The sequence below is a fragment of the Pseudorca crassidens genome, chromosome 10 (genome assembly GCF_039906515.1).
Source record: "Pseudorca crassidens isolate mPseCra1 chromosome 10, mPseCra1.hap1, whole genome shotgun sequence".
Taxonomy (NCBI): Eukaryota; Metazoa; Chordata; class Mammalia; order Artiodactyla; family Delphinidae; genus Pseudorca; species Pseudorca crassidens.
Window position 1 is genome coordinate 32,465,193 of NC_090305.1, and position 19,326 is coordinate 32,484,518.

The 19,326-nt window shown below is 52.7% G+C and overlaps 3 protein-coding genes across 6 annotated transcripts; 2 read left to right on the forward strand and 1 right to left on the reverse strand.

The window, feature by feature from the left end:
- Nucleotides 1–448: 448 nt before the first annotated feature.
- Nucleotides 449–10,001, reverse strand: POLR1C (RNA polymerase I and III subunit C). 2 transcript variants are annotated; one of them, XM_067752836.1, is made up of 9 exons: nucleotides 9,857–10,001; nucleotides 9,659–9,730; nucleotides 2,489–2,596; nucleotides 2,120–2,252; nucleotides 1,716–1,835; nucleotides 1,477–1,629; nucleotides 1,172–1,321; nucleotides 950–1,066; nucleotides 449–805 (listed from the first exon to the last, which is right to left on the reverse strand). In XM_067752836.1, exons 1-9 carry the CDS (start codon nucleotides 9,923–9,925, stop codon nucleotides 687–689), a joined length of 1,041 nt encoding a protein of 346 aa, XP_067608937.1. In that variant the 5' UTR covers nucleotides 9,926–10,001; the 3' UTR covers nucleotides 449–686. The 2 variants fall into 2 exon arrangements, with proteins under 2 accessions (XP_067608937.1, XP_067608938.1); XM_067752837.1 differs by lacking the exon at nucleotides 1,172–1,321.
- Nucleotides 10,002–10,077: 76 nt separating this feature from the next.
- YIPF3 (Yip1 domain family member 3) lies at nucleotides 10,078–14,335 on the forward strand. Of its 2 annotated transcripts, XM_067752834.1 has the most exons (9): nucleotides 10,079–10,316; nucleotides 10,784–10,981; nucleotides 11,169–11,275; nucleotides 12,564–12,609; nucleotides 12,747–12,839; nucleotides 12,991–13,122; nucleotides 13,320–13,433; nucleotides 13,632–13,755; nucleotides 13,850–14,335. In XM_067752834.1, the coding sequence occupies exons 1-9, from the start codon at nucleotides 10,236–10,238 to the stop codon at nucleotides 13,996–13,998; spliced, it is 1,044 nt and encodes a 347-aa protein (XP_067608935.1). In that variant the 5' UTR covers nucleotides 10,079–10,235; the 3' UTR covers nucleotides 13,999–14,335. The 2 variants fall into 2 exon arrangements, with proteins under 2 accessions (XP_067608936.1, XP_067608935.1); XM_067752835.1 differs by lacking the exon at nucleotides 12,991–13,122 and having other exon boundaries at nucleotides 10,078–10,316.
- Nucleotides 14,336–15,895: 1,560 nt separating this feature from the next.
- LRRC73 (leucine rich repeat containing 73) lies at nucleotides 15,896–19,263 on the forward strand. Of its 2 annotated transcripts, XM_067752854.1 has the most exons (6): nucleotides 15,900–16,691; nucleotides 17,313–17,473; nucleotides 17,820–17,942; nucleotides 18,324–18,424; nucleotides 18,565–18,787; nucleotides 18,932–19,263. In XM_067752854.1, the coding sequence occupies exons 1-6, from the start codon at nucleotides 16,420–16,422 to the stop codon at nucleotides 19,000–19,002; spliced, it is 951 nt and encodes a 316-aa protein (XP_067608955.1). In that variant the 5' UTR covers nucleotides 15,900–16,419; the 3' UTR covers nucleotides 19,003–19,263. The 2 variants fall into 2 exon arrangements, with proteins under 2 accessions (XP_067608956.1, XP_067608955.1); XM_067752855.1 differs by lacking the exon at nucleotides 17,820–17,942 and having other exon boundaries at nucleotides 15,896–16,691.
- The last annotated feature ends 63 nt before the right edge of the window (nucleotides 19,264–19,326 follow it).

Here is a 19,326-nt window from a genome sequence, read left to right on the forward strand (position 1 = left end):
CCCTGCTCTGTCAAACCCTCTGAAATAGCATGCCAGCCAGGAGCAGCTTTCTATTCCTGACACATAGACCAGGCGGCCCTTCCGTTCTCTCAGTGTCGTCATTGGTGGCCACTGGACCTAACCCAGAGGGGCTGCCCAAGGGGACTGTTACTCTTCCTTGTGTGGCTCTTGATGTGACTTGACTGCCATGGACCACCCTTTTTTCTCTCAGGAACTTCCTCTGGTATCCAGGAAATGGGTTAAGCAGCACACGGTGTTTTCCTGTGGTCTGGCTGTGCCCCCAGAAACCATCACACTTGGCATTTCTCAAGGGGCTTCAGAGGGACTTGGTCCTGACTTGCAGTGATGTCTGAGCCCAATGCTCTTAACTGCTAAATAACGCCAGATCTCTTCTGAGGTGCCCCATATTTTTGCACGAAAACTGAAAAAGTGGTCTCCAACAAAAGGATTTTTGTCTGGATGTGAATTTATTTACATTAAGACCTTACAAAGGCATAAAAGTCACATTTTGTGGCACATTTAACAAAGTGTATTGACTGAAAATAAAGCTGGAATTGTCCCCAGAAAACTCAGGACCCCTAGTCTCTGGGCTCTCTACAGCAGTCCTGTGGGGGCAGGTCAGAACCTAAAATCTTCAGCTTGCCTCAGGAGCATCCAGTCCCAGCCGTGCCAGGTCCAGCGCAGCCTCAATCCATCTGAACCGCATCCAGTTCATCCAAGAACCGCCGGCACTTCCCCATCAGTACCTTGATGGCTTCACTCACCAGCACGTCTGGTGGCAACACCCCTGTTGACTCCACAGAGACTGGGGACCAAAGAGACACTTTAGCCCAGGCAGGGCTTACAAAAGCTCCTTATACGTATTGCTAGATTCCACATCTGAGCTCTGCAAGGAAGCTGCAGCACCAAAGAACTCCACCCCCACCCCACCCTCCAACTTGAAACTCACAGATGTAATGGTTCCGAACACGAGCAAGCCGTACAACCTTCTTTAGCTTCTCATTCCGGAAGACTTCCCTGCTGAAGGTATCTAGCCGGGGATTGGCAACTCTGGCCACCTTTTTACCTAATGAAAACAAACCGTATTATAAATACATGAGCCCAGAGCTTTGATTTCTCTGCTACCTTCAAAGAAAATATACTTCAGGGCCTGGCATCCCAAATCCCACACCTTGGATTTCTTGCACCTCAATAACACCAGGTGAGAAGCACCGGCTCAGCTCCTCAGCCGCATCCCCTTCCACGGGCTCAAGCAGGGTGATGTCCGGCAGGAGCCGGTAACTGGCTGTTGCCACAGGTGAAAACTTGGCATGATCTTTGCCTGGAGGGAAGAGGGAACTCAGAGCCTGGGAGGAGACCCTTCCTCACATTCCCTAAGCTCCTGACATCAAAGGCCCATTGGCGCTCTGCCTGTCGGGGACATCTCAGCCGAGTCCCTTAGTCATACCTCACCCCAGGGTAATCAAAGGGTCTCACCAATGCCCTTGACGCAGTGCATGAGCAGGTCAATCTCCTGGCCAGGCCGCAGCTGAGCGATGAGGATATCATCGTGTACCGGTCGGATGGTGCCCTCCGGGAAGAGGTCAGCCTGGTTCCCCAGGGGGACCCATGTCATGTGCCTGGTGTACACTGCGGGAGGAAGCACATCAGACCGAAGTCCCTAAAACTGGCACCCACCAACAGGGGGCCCTCTTCCTCACCCCACCGGTACCTACCTTTGTGGTTGACATAGAGCTCATTGGGGTCAGAGGAATCTTTAGCGGCGTGGGGGTTCCGAGTGCACCTGACCTGCAGCCGAAACTGCAGGGTATCTATCTCTGTGCCTTCTTCATCTCCTACACAAAGGGAGGAGGTGGGGACTGTTAAAGAGCTAGTGGACGTCGGTGCCAGGCACTACGCTGAATGCCTTGCATGTTTCTCTCATCCTCTTGGCAACCCTGGTAAGGCAAGGGCAGGTGTCCTCACAGACAACAGCACTGATGTACCAAAAGATTGGTACCGGGCCCAAGGTCATACAGTAGCCAATCAAGGGTTCGAACACAGGCAGTCTGATTCCAGAATCAACTTCAGAGGAGAGCTGCCCACCTTCCCCCAAAATTTCATTTTCTCAAACCCTCACCTTGGTTCCGGTATTCAAAAAGGCGGGGATCAGCATGAATGGGGATGAGCCCCAAGCGGTGAGCGAGGATCTCATCCTGGACAATGGAAGTGTTGTTGTACACCAGGACCTTCTCCACAGCCATGGTTGGCACCTGCCCAAGAAAAGAAAGCCACTCATCTACAAAGACCCCTTAGATTCCCCATCTACTCCCTGCCTCCTGACATAGGGAGATGGAGACTTCCTCCTAGAAGAACGCTTGATGAAAAGTTTACAAAGAATGAGCAGGAGGAACGCTCAGCAAAACAGCAGGAAAAACACCACTTGAGACAATTCTACAAATGAGGATTCCCCACACGACTCCACCGTTGCCATCGTGCCCACCTATACCTCAGCTAATAGAATGCGTCGAAAAGCATTGGCGATGGCTGCGTCGATTCCCACCATGTCAAACTCCAATGAGTTTTCATCCGTGTGCACCACATCCACGCGGAAATCCTAAAGGAACAGGAAAAGCACAAAATGAAGCCTGCTCTCTGCACAGTCAATACCGCCCCCCAGATATTCCCCTCAAGAACCGCCCTTTGCCCAGATGCCCCTCTCGCTTCCAATCATTAGTTTCTAGAAAAGTCTTCATTTTTATCTTCATTCATTTAAAATCCTCTGCCATATGGCTTCCAGCCAGGCCATCCACAGAGGCTATTTTACTAAGAATAGGCTCACATATTGCTCAGTCCAGTTGATACTACTCAATCCTTATCTTACTAGACACCTCCCCTGGACCTGGCATTGAGAGAATCCCATTTCCAAACTACTGCCTTGATTTCTGAGCACCAATCTTCCTTGTCTGATCAGTCCTTCTACTAAACTCACAGTCTTCCACCTACCGTATACATGTTACCATTTCCCAAGTGTTTGTGTCTCTCCAGGGTGACCTCAACCCCACTCATGGTTTTAGCAACTATCTGTACGGACAACTCCCCAAATTGTATCTCACTTCTGATCTCATATATATCTCCTGCTAGCCTGCTAGACTTCTCCATCTACAGGAAACTGAATGCGTCAACATTCCCTTTCCCCAGACCCATTTCTCATCAGTAAATGACACCACCATCCATCAAAGTAGTTCCCCAACAAGCGAATTTTACACTCCCCCCTCACAGCCCATATCCAAGCAACCACCAAATTTACCTTCTGTCTCCCGTGCTCTGTTTCCATGATCACAATCTTAGTTTCTGCCTTCAGCCTCAGCTCCCCTATGCAATTCTGTCACAAATCTGCACACGCCACATGACAATCCTCAAATTCATTCTCTCCCAACCATTAAGCTTGCAGCTATGATAATATCTGCTTAAGAGCTCTTCAAAAGCTCCCTATCACCTACAGTGCCTAAAATGCACTTCAGTCTTGCCTAACACTCATGCTGACCCACTTCATATTCTAGCAACAATGAACTGCTTGGACACTCCTCACCCTTCGCTGTTCTCAGCTTCTGCTCATCGTTCAGGGCTGAACTGAGATGTCATCTCCTTCAGGAAATCTTCCATACTTCTGCCCCCCCTTCTCATTCTGGATTAAGTGCCTGTGCAGGATACACCCGCCCCAACCCCATCACCTTTTTTGCTTTCAACCGCCTTTACCGCATTACTCTGGACTCATTTGTCTACGCATGCTCTTCTACAACAAGACTGAACATCTTATTTGCAAAGCAGGGCAGAAGTTGTGTCTACCGAGCACCTAGCATGTTGCTCGATATACGGAGCAAACCCCAAGTGAGGCAGGAAAGACAGGGCCCAACCCAAGGACAGCCTCCTCATACACAGACATTAGGCAACAGGCAAAGCCACCTCTCCTTGTGTTGCACTTAATGAGATTATGAAGCATGGAGGAATGGCATCAGCAACAAGAACATACATTAAACCTTGATTAAACTTTGTGACACCTGAACAGGGAACCCTGCCCAGAAAACCCACAGAGCTCAGCCCAGCATGAGCAATAAACATGCACAGGCTGCAGCTGCCTGCTATACAGCCTTCCACACCTGGCGCTTGACTGCTAAGGGAAAAATGGCTCTTAGAGCACATGTGCAGTGGCTTCAGGAGACAGACTCACAAGAGAAGCGGATGTAACCAGGCGCAATTAAGATCCCACCAATGAATATTCTGCCCCTAATCAAAGAAACCTGCATCCATTCAAGGAATTGAAATAAAAGGTGGGGGGGGGGTCAGAAAACTCCTCAGATGCCCTCCTCACTGGCGAGGACGCCCGAGTTCTTTTCCAAGTGCGTTTGCTTCTGCCCCTTAATACACTGCTTCTTTGTTTCTCTCTACACCTCAGTCTGTGTGACTTTTTTTGCGTTCCCTGTCCGAATTCTTTTGGACAGGTAGAACAAGAACCTGGACCTTTAATTTAGCCTGTCTGGCATCAGTCTTTGGCAAGCAAGCCCGGAGATTTATTGGAAGTTAATTACCCTTCATCTTGGTCTCTGGTAAGTCTTAGCCTCCCACCTCCCTTGCACTTGAGTGGTGCTACCTGACTTCCTATCATTACTTTTCTCTTTCGCTCTTTGTCGCGCCTCTGCGGCCCATCTCACTCATATTTTCGTGTCTTGCTCTCCCGGAAGTGCAGGGAAGAGGAATTTGTCAGGTGCTTTCCAAGCTTGCTGCTAGGTCTTGCACTTCTCATTGTTGCAAGGCATGTCAGGCCAGCCTCTGCTCACAGGCAGTCAGGGACCTGAACCACAGGAGCTTTGCCCTCTGGGTTTATCTTATCCACCATTTGATTAACTATTGTCAGGTTCAAATTAGCAAAAATATAAAATACAGCCTTACTTGGACAGACTGTAAGTTGAAGAAAGCTGAGGTTTTCTTAGATTTTTTTTTAACATAATTACACATACTGCCTCCCTTAGTGGCTGGTACCCATTTTCAGATACTTACCACCCTTTCAGAGAATGAAAACTAGAACCTAAATAGGTCCTGGAACTATAAGGATGTCCATTTTAAGGGAATGCACCCCAGGAACACAAGAATTAATCACTGGCTATAGAATCTACAGAGAAGCCTTGAAGTCTTCAGGAAGGTCGCTCACCCTGGGTATCGCAGACACCAGGGGAGGACACGGGCCTCAGGACGGGCTGGCAGGGTTGCCATATGATGGGGTCGCTACCCTCACACAGGCTACAGTCAGCAGGAGTGAGAAAAACAGGGACACCCATAGCCAGACCTGACCGACAATGCTCCTCCTTTTGGCAGGAGCTTGGTTCCCCTGAAGGATCACAGGTAATCTTTACTCCCAGGGACATACCCTTTGGGAGTATTCAGAGACACCAAGGACATTTTCTCTTTTGGGCTTTTGTGCACCCCATGCTGCCTGGGGACCCTGACCATTGAGGGCTATATTTCAGAACTAGTTAAAGTCTAAAGGCACGTAAAACCAGTGAACTCATTAAGAGCAGTACTTACTTAATTTGGGACAAGTCCAGGCAGTTGAATTCCTTCTCTGACCAAATGAGCCTCATCTAGGATTAAACTTGTGAAAGTTTTTAGAGAATGCACTAACACAGACTCCTCCACCCCAAGAACTAGTCCCTACTGGGACAACATTTTTATCAGCTAGTCTGTCCCTGGTATTAGGTGAAAGCTCCAAAAGTTACAGTTGGGCCCTCAGGCTCTGATGCCTTAGCTGCTAGATATGGCCTATGGGGTATTTAATAACCGTGACCAGGCAGAAGAAGCCCTGAGGGACTGGCAGGAAGGGGAACAAACTAAGAAACAGGCTCAACTGACAGCTCTTGCTGTCAGCAGTGCCTTGCAACCTCAGGGACAAAGAGAAGACACGACACCAGAACAACAGAGACTCCACAAGGGGTCTGCTTCAAATGTGGTAAGCCAGGCCACTGCACCCGTTCCTGCTGAGGGCAAAAGGCGAAACTGCTTGCCCCATGTCCAAACTGTGGAAAGTCAGGCCATCAGACGTGAGAATGTCCCATGTCCGATTTGGACAAAGGGGTTTCGAAACTCCAAATGGTAGCTGCAGATAGCTGACAGGGCCGGGGGTCCTTGGCTCGCATGGAAAAATTCACCATCTCAACAGAAGAGCCCCAGGTGATCCTTAACAAGGCAGGTAAGAGGGTCTAATTTTTTAATCAATACAGGAGCCACTTGCTCTGTCTTTAAACAATTATGCTGGGCTCTCAAATGTTAAAAGCTGCCTGGTATTGATAAAAATCAAGTATTGATAAAAATCCCCACAGCTGGTATTTCATTAAGCCACTCAATTGCCAATCTGAACAATATTTGGTCTCACATGCCTTCTCGGTAGTCCCTGAATGCCCCCATCCTTTAACGGGACAATACGTTATAAAAGCTTGGGAGACACTTCAGCGACTAGGAACAGGCCCCAACTTTTAAATTGCTCTGGCTGAAACCTAACATTTGGGTGAAACCTAACACCCATAAATTTTCAAGCCTGAGACAGAGACATCCCAGGAAGGGCCCCCCAGGCCAAGCTGATTATTACCAGGTGCAGGTTACTAGTCTTTTGTCAGTCACACACAATACTCCTATTCTGCCTGTTATCAAACCCAACAGGACCAAATAAGTATTTTGGGGACACCAAGAATGGATGACCAACTATTAGCTAAGCGGGGAACCTGTCTAGAGTTAAACCTATCCCTCCTCCCAAGTCTTCACAGGACATCGAGGACCACAGACAACCAGAAGAGTACAGACAGGCGAGTGAGCCCCCTTCCAAACCTAAAGTTCTTATTAAAGAAGGACAAAAAAACTTCATAAATCCAAGGCTAAGTACCTCTGGCCGCTATTTTCCTTCTGCCCCGTTACACCAGTCCGCCCACGAACTAATTACTATGCTTTGGTGAACCTGGATGCCTGTTATCCTCCTCGTGCTCCTTCTCGCCGCTCTGGAAATCCTTTCCGAGTGCTGTCTTGATTCAGCACCTTTACCGGAGAGGGCTCTGCTCTGCCCATGCTGGGTTTAAAAAGGACTGTTTGTTTTTAGCTCACCACTGCCGCTGCCACCACAAAATCGTTATTCATCCTAACCTTTCTCTCCCTCCTTGGGGTGTCTGCATTAGGGGAATAGGAACTTAATGCAACTGTAAATTTTTCAAAAATTACTCATGGCTTAATTCCTTGGGTCTCACTTTTAGGAAAGATCTGCTTACTCTGGCAATATCCAAAGCTTCCAAGGCAGGCTTTCTCTCCGCCTCTCTCTCTCTCTCTCTCTGAGGAGTCCTCTTCCATTAATGTCTTTAAATATAGAAGTTTTATTTAAAATCTTAGATTCCCGAGCTAGGTGGCAATTCCACCACTATGAAGGATTCTTAGATTCATAAGAAAAGTGGATACATCTGGGCACCACAGGCAGACACATTACTGGTCATGCCCTATATCAAAAAGAAGGATAGAAAAAGAAAAGGCAATCCCCCTACCTGGCCAACGGGGACGAATGGGCAGGGTCCCAGACCCTCTCACCTTGGAGACATCCAAGGACTAGTAAGGTCACTGAGGGGGACGCCTCCAAGGCCTAGGAAGTAGGTAACTGGTAGAAGGCGACGCCCTTGCTGTTACCAAAGCCGAGAGCAAAACTCACAGGATGTCCTGATTTTTGTGCTGTTTTCTTTTCTGTCCACTTTAGGTATAAACACCATAGGAGGTGCCCCTTCAATACCCGAGCAGTCCCTCTTAGGACGCATCCTGAAAAACTGGAAGGAATTCAACGTTGATGAGCTAAAACACAAGAAACTCATCTTTTTCTGCAACACGTTTTGGCCTCAATACAAGTAAGGGTCAGGGAAACCTGGCTCCAAAATGGCTCTTCAAATTATGACACTATTTCACAACTGGATTTATTTTGCAGGAAACTAGAGAAATAGACTGAGGATCCTTACATGCAGGCTTTTATGATGCTATACCAAAACGCTTCATTGAAGGAATCATGTCAGATTTGTTTCACTGAACCAAAGAAAAGAGACCAAAATACCCCAGATATTTTAGATGACAACCCCAACTCCTCCTTCCCTTCCCTGGGATTGGCTAAGGCCTCTCCTTATCTAGATAATGCCCTGATAGTGGGACAATGCATGCTAGGCCAACTAAGTAATCACAGGGACCTCAGTATAACCATTTATAATCCCATTCCTGAAATAAGAGGACAACTGGACTCATCCTGGCAAAAAAAGGAGTTGCTATTGGTTTGGCAGCTCCACGGGGCAGGGGGGAGGGGGCTTTGCCTACCACGAGGCAACACTTTATAACCTGTCAGATACTCTGTCTACCCTGGCCAGGACCAGAGGGGACTCACTCTCTAGACTCTCAACATCTCTTAATTCCCTAGCTAATGTGGTGATGGATAATAGACTGGTCTTGGATTATCTCCTAGCTGAGCAGGTAAGGATATGTGCAGTTATCAACAAAACATGTTACACCTACATCAACACCCCTGGCCAGGTGTTACAGTTTTGGAAAGGATAACCCCAGTGCCCACTCCACATGGACTGCAGTCAAAAGGATAATAACCAAAGGCACCCTTGGACCTCTGGTTGCATTAATACTTTTGCTGATTTCTGGCCCCTGCCTTTTTACTTGCTTGTTAAATTTGTTTCCTCCAGGTTGCAACAATTTGACATAAACATGATGGTCATACAGGGACTCCAGCCACTGCCTACTGCTGAGGCCTCTATGGAAATCTTGGGACTCCTTGACCAGAAAGGAGGAAAGTTTCATTCCCAGGGTCAGACAAGGGAAGACTGCCCCTGCCAGCTTGAAGAAGTTACAGAAGAATGAGACTTTTGGCCCTGAATAACCCCAAAAGATTTTGGAAAGGAACTCTTTCAGGGTGGAATTGAGGCAGGAAAGACAGGGCTGGACCCAAGGACAGCCTCCTCAAACACAGACTTTAGGCAACAGGCAAAGCCACCTCTCCTTGTTTTGCACTTAATGAGACTGTGAAGCATGGAGGAATGGCCATCAGCAACAGGAACATAAATTAAACCTTGATTAAACTTCGTGATACCTAAACAGAGAACCCTAACCAGAAAACCCACAGAGCTAGAGCTTGGCGGAGCATGAGCAATAAAAATGCACAGGCTGCGGGTGGCTGCTACACAGCCTTCCACACCTGGCGCTACGGAAAAATTTAAGGGAAAACAGCTTTCAGAAGAGCGGTGGCTTTAAAAGACCAATGGGCAAGAGAAGCTGACGTAACCAGGTGCAATCAAGATCCCACCCCAGGGGTGGTGGTCACAAAACTCCTCGGGTGCGCCCCTCACTCGCGAGGACGCCCTCATTCTTCTCTGAGTACGTACTTTCCCTTCTGCCCCTTAATAAATTGCTTCTTTGTTTCTCTCTACGCCTTAGTCTCTGTGTGTGACCTTTCTTGCGTTCCCTGTCCAGATTCTTTTGGACAGGTAGAACAAGAACCTGGACCTTTAATTTAGCCTGAACAGCATCACAAGGACAGCTTCTGAGGCACAGGCTACTCAGACTACAAGGTCCGATCCCCGTACTCTCTCCGGGCACCTCCAGCTCCACCCACCTTTTCGAAGCGGTCCTGGTCCCAGGCATCATCGTAGCCCGAATAGTTACCGGGAAAGTCGGTTGTATGAACCTAGAGCAAAGAGAGACGAGCCTGTCCGCGAAGGGGCAGCGAGGCCAAGCCTGTCCCCACTCTGACCCCAAGTCATCCCTGTTCCGCTCCCATTTCTCCTCCCGAGCTCAAGGCCACAAGGCTTACATTGCGAACCCCGAACTCCCCTAAAACCACGCGCCTCCGCATTTCCTCCACTGCCTGGGCCGCCGCCATCTTCAACTCCTCCACGTGACTAGGGCACCTAACTGGTGCGTGCGTCCTAGCGGCCCTCCTCCGTCTCCGTGGCAACGCATCACCTCCTGGAATCTTAGCTATCGCGAGACTCTGCCCCGCCTCCGTCCACGTCTCCAGCTACCGGAAGTCAGTTTGGGCCAAACATCCGGGTTTCTCTTTTTTGCGTTCCGACGGATCCTCCTTTTTTTCTCGTCCGTGGACCTGTCCCTGCGTTAGGCCCACGTCTCTCCCACTCCTCTTCCGTGCGCGGGACTAGCGCGGGCTTCAGCGACGGGAGCCCTCGAGGGACATGGCAACTCCGGCGGCGCCGGCCGGCGGCGCCCGAAATGGGGCTGGCCCGGAATGGGGAGGGTTCGAAGAAAACATCCAGGTAATAATAGCCCCACGGCTCCGACCAGGGGCCTCAGATTTCTGGGCCCGCTTGCTCTTGCTTTCCTCACAAGTTAGAAGGTCGGTCGGGGTCAGGCATGGCACGGGGCTGGAGTGGGCTTGGGGGTGGGCGGGATTCACTGGCCAAAACCACACTGTGTGCGCACAGCCTTGTATTGGGGTTGGGAAAGACAAAGGAAATGGGCACTTTTGTAGCCCTTTGGGGGCTTTGGTAGGGAAGGTAGGAGAAAGACGTGTATGGAAGACAGGGAATAGGTTTCCCAGTCTAGAAAAGACAACCAAGGGTTCTGAGAGCAAATGAGGGGGAGAGAATGGCGTGATCTACGGTAATGCCAAGCCATATCCCCGGCAGTGTAAGAACAGAGACCCAAACTCTGTGGTGAACAGAGAAGGACTTAACGGATGGAGCAGAAAGGCACTGCACTTTAGGATCTGTTGTCTTCACAGGGTGGGGGCTCAGCTGTGATTGACATGGAGAACATGGATGATACCTCAGGCTCCAGCTTCGAGGACATGGGTGAGTTGCATCAGCGCCTGCGTGAGGAAGAAGTGGATGCTGATGCAGCTGCTGCTGAAGAAGAGGATGGGGAGTTCCTGGGCATGAAGGGCTTTAAGGGACAATTGAGCCGGCAGGTGGCTGATCAGGTAAGCAAGACTGGCTCCCTGACAGGTGGAAAAGTATACCTAGGAGGCCCCTGGTTCTGGAGTTGGTGTTGGTGAAGTTCATCCCGGGTTGTCCAGTTAGAACCATGTGGACATCCAACAAAAAAATAAGCAATAGAGCCAAGAGTCTCACAGTACCCTCTCACCCCACCCGTCTTCCTTGCTTCAGATGTGGCAGGCAGGGAAGAGACAAGCCTCCAGGGCCTTCAGCTTGTATGCCAACATCGACATCCTGAGACCCTACTTTGATGTGGAGCCTGCCCAGGTGCGAAGCAGGTGAGGATCCTCCTCCTGACAGAAGCTGCCCCCCTAACACCTAGTCCTTCATCCAAACTACAACCGGACACCAAACCCTTAGACTCCCCTCTTCATGACCCCAGCCACATTATACGTCTTACCAGTCACGGAACAGGGTATGGCGATAACACATTGCCTTCCTCCTCTTCTCCATCTAGCAAACTACTCATGTTCCCTCGAAGCTTAGCTCAGATGTCACTTCCTTGGCTCCTCATTGCCAGTTTGTCCTTTCCTGGTGCTCCAATAGAGCTCTGCGCTTTCCTCTAACAGATAACACTTCAGCAGTGCTGTACTTTCTTATTTCTGGGTCTGTCTCCCCAGAGACCTCCTTTTCAAAAGCAGGCACTGTTTCACATTTTTATTCCCAGCACCGGAACAGTCTCTGAACTAGAATATCGGTACCTAGTTGTTGAATGACTTTTCAAGAGCTGGATTTAACCTTGGTTTTGTTCTTTGCTCATCCTTTAATTCAACCAATGCTTATCAAATACCTGTACCACTCAGCAAGTATTTACTGAGCTTTTGCTCTGCGTCAGGCACTACAGTAGTTGTGTCTGATTCAGTGGTGAAGATAGATGGGAGCCTTACCCTGGAGTGCAGCCCTCGAGCACTCATTTGCCATGAAGGGACACGCAGGAGGGACACCTGCCCCAGGGTTGGTTGGAGGATTGGACAGGGCAGCTTTCTCAGAGGAAGTAAAATTTAGTCAAGATCCAGGGTATTATTTGGAGCTAGCTAGTCACTTAAGAAGTGGGGAAGTTATTGGTACTTTTATTCCTTCTGCCTGGAATTTTCATACCACTTCAAATATATTTTTCAAGAAAATGCTCAGTGGTGCCTGGAGGAATGATAAGCAGGACGAGGCAGGAGGCACGCTGGTTCCCTCAAGTAACAACTTTCCCTCTAAACCTTTCTCAGGGCTTTACTATCACAGCCTTGAATTTGGGGCATTCTCTGCTGAGGTTTAAAGGGGAGCAGGTCACATAGGTAATGGGGTCCAAGCCCTCTCCCAGGGCCCAGCAGGGCTTTCTAAATTCTCCATGTTGCTGCTGCATCAGTCAGCACAGCATCAGAAGGCTGTTGTTCTTCCTGGAAGCATTCAGGGGCAAAAAAGTGATTTCCTCATTCCTTGTCTGTCTTTACCACCCTCTTCTCCCTTTACCATCCAGCATGTTCTCTTCAGTTAGCAAGATGACTAAGATTCAGGCTTTCCAGAACCTCACAGCCTAGTGCTGCCTCTGCTCTCATCTCTCCTCTCCCCTCCCAGGCTCCTGGAGTCCATGATCCCTATCAAGATGGTCAACTTCCCCCAGGTGAATAGTGGGTAGCATGTCTGGAAGAGCCGGGGGAGGCACTAGGGCAGAGGGTGGGGCCACCACACAAAGCCTGGGAAGGCATAAACGGAAGAGCCACTGTACCCTCCAGCCTGAATGAGTTGGTATATTGACAGAAAATCGCAGGTGAGCTTTACGGACCTCTCATGCTTGTCTTCACGCTGGTGGCCATCCTTCTCCATGGGATGAAGACGTCTGACACCATTATCGTAAGCAGGACAGAGGACTTTGGGGGGTGGCTGATATGAGTTGAAAGCTGCCCAAGGAGACGATGGTGGAGTAAGATAGAAGCAGCCCCTGAGGAAGGCCCTGAGTGAGCTAAGAGGCCTCCCAGGACTAATTAAAGCCTTCATCCCACAGCGGGAGGGCACCCTGATGGGCACAGCCATTGGCACCTGCTTCGGCTACTGGCTGGGTGTCTCGTCCTTCATTTACTTCCTCGCCTACCTGTGCAATGCCCAGATCACCATGCTCCAGATGCTGGCACTGCTGGTAAGGAGTCCAGCATGCTGGTGGGCAAGGGTGATCTTAAAAGAGTAACCAGGCTTTGGTCTGCATCTGTCCTAGGGGCCCCAGGGCCTGGAATGGGGTGAGCTGGCCAATGGACCATTTATTTCTCAGGGTCCCCATGAGGGTCCAGAGGCCAGCCCAGCCTGAGTGATTTTCCTCTCCGCCATCCTCTTTCCTAGGGCTATGGCCTCTTTGGGCACTGCATTGTCCTGTTTATCACCTATAACATCCACCTCCATGCCCTCTTCTACCTCTTCTGGCTGCTGGTGGGTGGGCTGTCCACGCTGCGTATGGTAAGCTCGGCAGGAGGTTTCCAGGGGTGGGCTGTCCTCCGAAGGAGTAGGGAAAACAGCCCAGAGCTCAGGCCCAGTCCCACAAGGGGCTCTGAATGGGAGGGAAGAGCCCAAAGACGGTTCTGCTCTGGGTAAGAGTGGCTTCTCTACACTAGTCACTTGGATCAGGCCCTCTGAACTGTATTCCTGTTGCCCTAGGTGGCAGTGTTGGTGTCACGGACTGTGGGCCCCACACAGCGGCTGCTTCTCTGTGGCACCCTGGCTACCCTGCACATGCTTTTCCTGCTCTATCTGCATTTTGCCTACCACAAGGTGGTAGAGGGTAAGTGACAGGAGGGGTGCGGGGGAGAGGGAGGACAGCTGCCTAGGGCAGGGCCCTACCAACCCTCACTTACTTTCCATCCTCCTCCTTTCAGGGATCCTGGACACGCTGGAAGGCCCCAACATCCCACCCATGCAGAGGGTCCCCAGAGACATCCCCGCTGTGCTCCCTGCTGCTAGGCTTCCCACCACTGCGCTCAACGCCACAGCCAAGGCTGTCGCGGTGACCCTGCAGTCACACTGACCCCACCTGAGATCCTTGGCCGGCCCCCTTTCCCCCAGCTGCAACGTGGAGGAAGACTGAAGGACAGTACTGATGACATGTGTCTCTTTGAGGGGTCTGCAGCTGCCACAGAGCTATAGCCACTTAAGCACCTCCTTGATGCCTGTCGAGCTTCTGAAGGGCACAAGGCCAGGAAGTCCTGGCCGGGACTGCAGGGCTCTGCAGCCAGTGCAGAAAGTGGGTCAGCTCCTCCGAGGTCCTCTCACCACCTACCCCTTCCTTCCTCTTTATCTCTTCCACATTGTCTTGCTAAATATAGACTTGGTAATTAAAATGTTGATTGAAGTCTGGAACTACAGCTACCCGTTCCAGTGGTCCTCCCTGCCACCCTACTTCCTGTACACTTTCCTGTTCTGTCAGTGGTGGTAATGTCACATGCTCACTTCATTATACCCTTATCCAAGCAGAATGAAAGTGGGACAGCCCAGACTGCATTGAAAGACTGAATATGGAACCTGCCCCCAGGGCAGGGAGCACAAGATCCATGCAGCATCAGGGAGGCCTCAATCTCAAGAACCATAATAAGTCTGATGGAACAGTGCACCCGGCTTAGGTCTGGGCTCAGCCTCACTCTTGGGATCCCTGTGGAGCAGTGACAACTGGACAAAAACTTCCAGACTCAACACCATGTCATTACAAGGCCCTTATGCACCTGGGCCATTGTGTAGGGATACTTTTTCTGTGGAGGTGCACATTTGAAGCCAAAGTTGGCTTTGCCCTGGTTATGCTGGGGCCAGGGGAACAAAGCTTTCTTTAGGAGTTCCCTCAGTCCTTTCTCTTCAAGAGTGCTATTTACTCTTAAAAGCGATAACCACCCCAAGCACAGCACCATCCTCTCCCACTACCCATTTAATCTGTTCCACTTAAGTCAGGTGGTTAATGGAGGGAACAGAATCTTTGACCTCCCTTCACTATGTTTATATTATTCATTTTTTTAAAATTCATTACCCTAGTAAATCTGGGTTAGCGTTTTTCCCTTCTAATAAAGGGACTAAGAAAGATGTGCCCTTCATTCACGCTATGTGATCCTATGTGATGTGAGGCCCCTACACTATCACCAGTGGACAACGTTCTAAGGGCACTGCCTGTATTGTGCAGTGTGCCCTTACTGAAAGCTCCGGCCCACTTTTCACGGCCCCACAGCCACTGCAGCCTGCTCTCCTGGTGCCACCCCCCTTCATTTTGGCTACTCCAGTCCCACGGATACTGAGGACGTCAGAGCATCAGCAGTGCCCTAATCACCTGGGAAAGGAACGGCACCAGCGCGTTGCATCTACCTGCGGCTCACCTGCTTCAAGGACCTTTTGGGGTTCCACTGGGCCTGGCAGCTGAGGCCGCCTCCACGGGGCAGGGGTTCCCGCCGCCGCCACTGCGAGGCAGCCATCTTGGCGAGGGGCACGCGAGGAATTCCTCGCGCCTGGAATGCCCGCGCACGCGGCGCCTCTTGTCGCGGGGGCGGGGCGAGGCGCGAATTAAAGGGCCCTTGGGACTTCCAAACTGGACGGGGGTGGGGGGGTGGCGGGCGTCCCTGGGATCCAGGCGAAGGCACCGAGGGGTCTGGCCCTTAGGAACGGGGAACGACGAGAAAATGAGCAAAAGAACCGTGTAACTGTCTCAAATGCCGTCTCCACCTGATGTGTCTCTATTCTCCCCTCCCTACCCCCTGCCCGTCCCAGGCTTCCACCTGGCCACCTGTTGTCTGGCCCTACACCCAGGGGAAGAGCGCCCCCACTGCTCCTGAACATCGGGTGTGCGCAAACCTCGTGTGCCCGCGTGGTCTAGGCCGGGCAGGAGGCGGGGCGAGCGGCGATGACGATACCGTTGCCATGGGAACCCGCCGCCCGCTCCTGCGCAGCAGCCTGAGCCCGAGCTGCCGCCCGCCACCCGCTGCCCGCCTGCCGGCCCGCCCGCCTGCCCGCCTCGGGCTGTCCCTGCGGGGCGGTAGGGGGAGTGGGGCTGGAGGAAGGGAGGGAACAGATGCGGCCTCCGAGCGGAGACCGGTTCCGCGCGTCCTAAGCCGAGGCCCCTGAGCCGGCGCCGTAACCGCGAGGGACGAAGACCAGCGCGGAGCAGCGCCCGCCCGGCCCCGGAACGCGCGCCCCGGCTCGCCGCCCAGACACGGACGGCACGGTCCGCCCCGGCCCGGGTGCCGCGCGGTCTCAGCCCGGCCGGCGACCTCGGCGCCTCCGCAATCCCGGCCGGCTCCCGCGCGGGCCCCGGCGCTCCTCTCCGCCGCCGCCGCCGCTGCCTGTGCCTCTGCCTCCCCCTCTACTCCGCTGCGTCGGCGACCCCACCCCGGACCCCGGACCCGACCCCGCCCGCGGCCCCGCCAAACTCGGCCGCGGCCCGGGCCTTGGCCCCGGAGGCCCAGCCGTGGGTACGATGTTGCCCAGCTCCATCCAGATATCGGGGGAGCCGCTGTCAGGCGCCGAAGTGCGGGACATCTGCCGCGGCCTGCGCGACAACGCCGTGCGCCTGCTCTCACTGCGCGGCTGCCGTCTTTGCGACCGCGACTTCGGCCGCATCTGCCGGGCCCTGGCCGGGGCCACGTCCCTGGCGCAGCTCAACCTTAACCTGGGCGTCGTGTCTAGCCCCAGCCGCATCAAGCAGCTGGCGGAGGCGCTGCGGACCAACCGCTCCATCCAGTCCCTCTTGTGAGTGCGCTCCCTCTAAAAGGGGTCCCGGGCACCGCACCCCTCCTCGCACTCCCCCTGCCATCTCCTGTTCCTCCGCACACCTTCTGGTACCTGTGCTTGCACCAGCCTACCTTCTCACCCCTATTCACGCACCTCATTCCTCTGCCCATGCCTCCACAACACCCTCCAAGCCCCTGCCTCACCTCCAGACTTTGAACACCAGACCCACCCCAAATGATATAGGATACCCACCCCTTCCTGGCAGGACCCGTGTACCTCCCAACCTAATCACCCGCATTGACTTCTCCGGGGTAGCTTGCTCAGTACCCAAAAAGGAATACTCCCCTGAGGACTAGATCCCTGCCCCTATGTTCTGTCCAGAACACCACCCACACACCCTTTCTCTGTGTTCTCATCTGGATCCCAGTCCCTGCCCCAGAAAAGAAACCGAATTTTCCCCTTCTAACTGCATTTTTAAGAGTCTAGAATTTTCTTTTTTCCTTCCCAAGGCCTCTCCCAAGTGCTGTGACTGAATGTCCCCCTCAGCTCTACAGCTCACCATAAGGGAGGGCGCCCCTTCCCCCTTACAGTAAGGACTGATGATTGCAGTAACCTCTGCTCTCTGGTTTCACCCCCCAGCCTGCATGGGAGCCCTCTGACAGATGCGGGGCTGGCCTTGCTGAATCCAGCTCTGGCCCTCCACCCTGCCCTCGTGGCTCTGGACCTGGGGGACTGCATGCTGGGTGATGAAGCCATCAACCTCATCTGTGGCCTTCTCCCCCCTGATGGGGCCAAGTCTGGTGAGCAGGGCCCTGCTGAGGGCATGGGCTAGTGTGGCCTTCATGAAAAGCTCAGTGCAGAGGGCAGGGGGCATGGCCTAGAGATGAGGGCTCTGACTGTGTGGGTGAGAATGTTTTTCGAATCCTCTTAGGAGGGAGAAGGATTGGGAGCTGAGCAGGATGGAGGCTCAGGAATCCAGGCTGCAGCGGGCAGGAAAGGCATGGGTCGCTAATGTCTCTGGAGCTCTGTGGAGGAGGTGGGGTAGCTCTCAGTCACTAGGGATACCCCAGAGATCCCCAGGTGGGGAATGGGCTTGAGAAAGGCCTGACCCTCTCCATCCTGGCTTCTCGCTATGATGCTGCCCAGGCTTGAAGGAGCTGACGCTGAGCGCCAACCCTGGCATCACCCCTAAGGGCTGGAGCCGCCTCGCCATTGCCGTGGCCCACAGCTCCCAGGTCCGCGTCCTCAATCTGGACTACAACCCTCTGGGTGAGGCTCAAGAAAGCCCCCTTTGATTCTCACCACCCCTCACCCCTGTCCAAGAACCTGGGACCATCAGTTGCCATGGTAACCAGCACACTGGCGGAGGAAAGAAGGGAGGTTCTGGGTGGAAGTAGAGGAGCCGCCTGTGTTGAGGACCAGATGACCAACAGGTAGATCAGAGCATCCATCACCACCCCTGGGCCTGGCTTGCTTCATCCATTCACTCATCAGTCACAATGCTCCCCTCCTGGCCACCTACCAGTTGCCAGCGTTTCCTGGCCTGGGGGTGGATTCTGAGGTTGTCAGGGCAATGGGGATGCTGTGGGGAGAAAGGGTTAGCAGGCCTGTGAATGCCGGTGAGTGTGTGCACGTGTACTATCTCCCCAGGTGACCATGTGGCAGCGATGCTGGCTGTAGCTGTGGCCTCCAGCCGCACCTTAGAGGTCCTAGACTTGGAGGGTACAGGGCTCACCAACCAGTCAGCTCAGGTGAGAAGTCTTCATGTTTGGGGATGGGCCAGGGGTTGAGGTTAGCCAGTGTGTCTGTGGACATACTGAAGGGGTGGCAGGTTGGAGTCCGGAGCTGCCTTAACTGTGTTCATCATTTTCCATACTCTTCCCCACCGCAGACCCTGCTGGACATGGTGGAAAATTACCCCACAGCTTTGCGGAGTCTGGTGTTGGCTGAGAACAGCATTAGCCCGGAGCTGCAGCAGCAGATCTGTGACCTCCTCTCTGAGGGGGAGGAGGAGGAGGAGGTGGCAGGAGGGGCTGGCGACACCCAGGAACGAGAGAGAGGGCGGGAGCCTGCTGCCCACCAGAGGGGCAGTAGCTCCTGGATATGCCCCAGTGGTAAGAGCCGCAAGGGTTGATCAGAGTCAGGTCTGAAAGAGGCTTGGGACCAGGGAGAGTGGGTGTGAGAAACAGGCCACTTCTATTTGTGGTCCCCAGCGGAGGAATGCCTGGTGGTCTGAACACCTCTCTGCCCTTCCACAGATCCCAGCTCTCAGATGGTGCTAATGACGTCAGGACTAGGGGACAGTCTGTTGGCTGAGACGGAGATGTGACTCTCCATTCAGGCTTCTGCGCGTCATTACATTTGCATCTCCAGCACTTTGCCCCAGATGTCAGGGTCAGGCCCTGGGGCTTAGGAGGGTGGGGGGTTGGTGTGCCTGGGGCTCTGGCAGCTCCTGGCAGCATGGTGGGAGGCTCTGGAAGCTGTGACTAAACAAAATCGTTGGGGGCACTGGAACCCAAGGCAATGCTGGACTTGTTGGCAGCTTTGGCTGCAGCCCGCTGGCTCGGAAGAGATTTTATGAACTCGACAACCTGACGTGTGGCTCTGGTCACTGGGGGCTGGCAGCGAGGGAGGAATTGGAATTACCACTAGA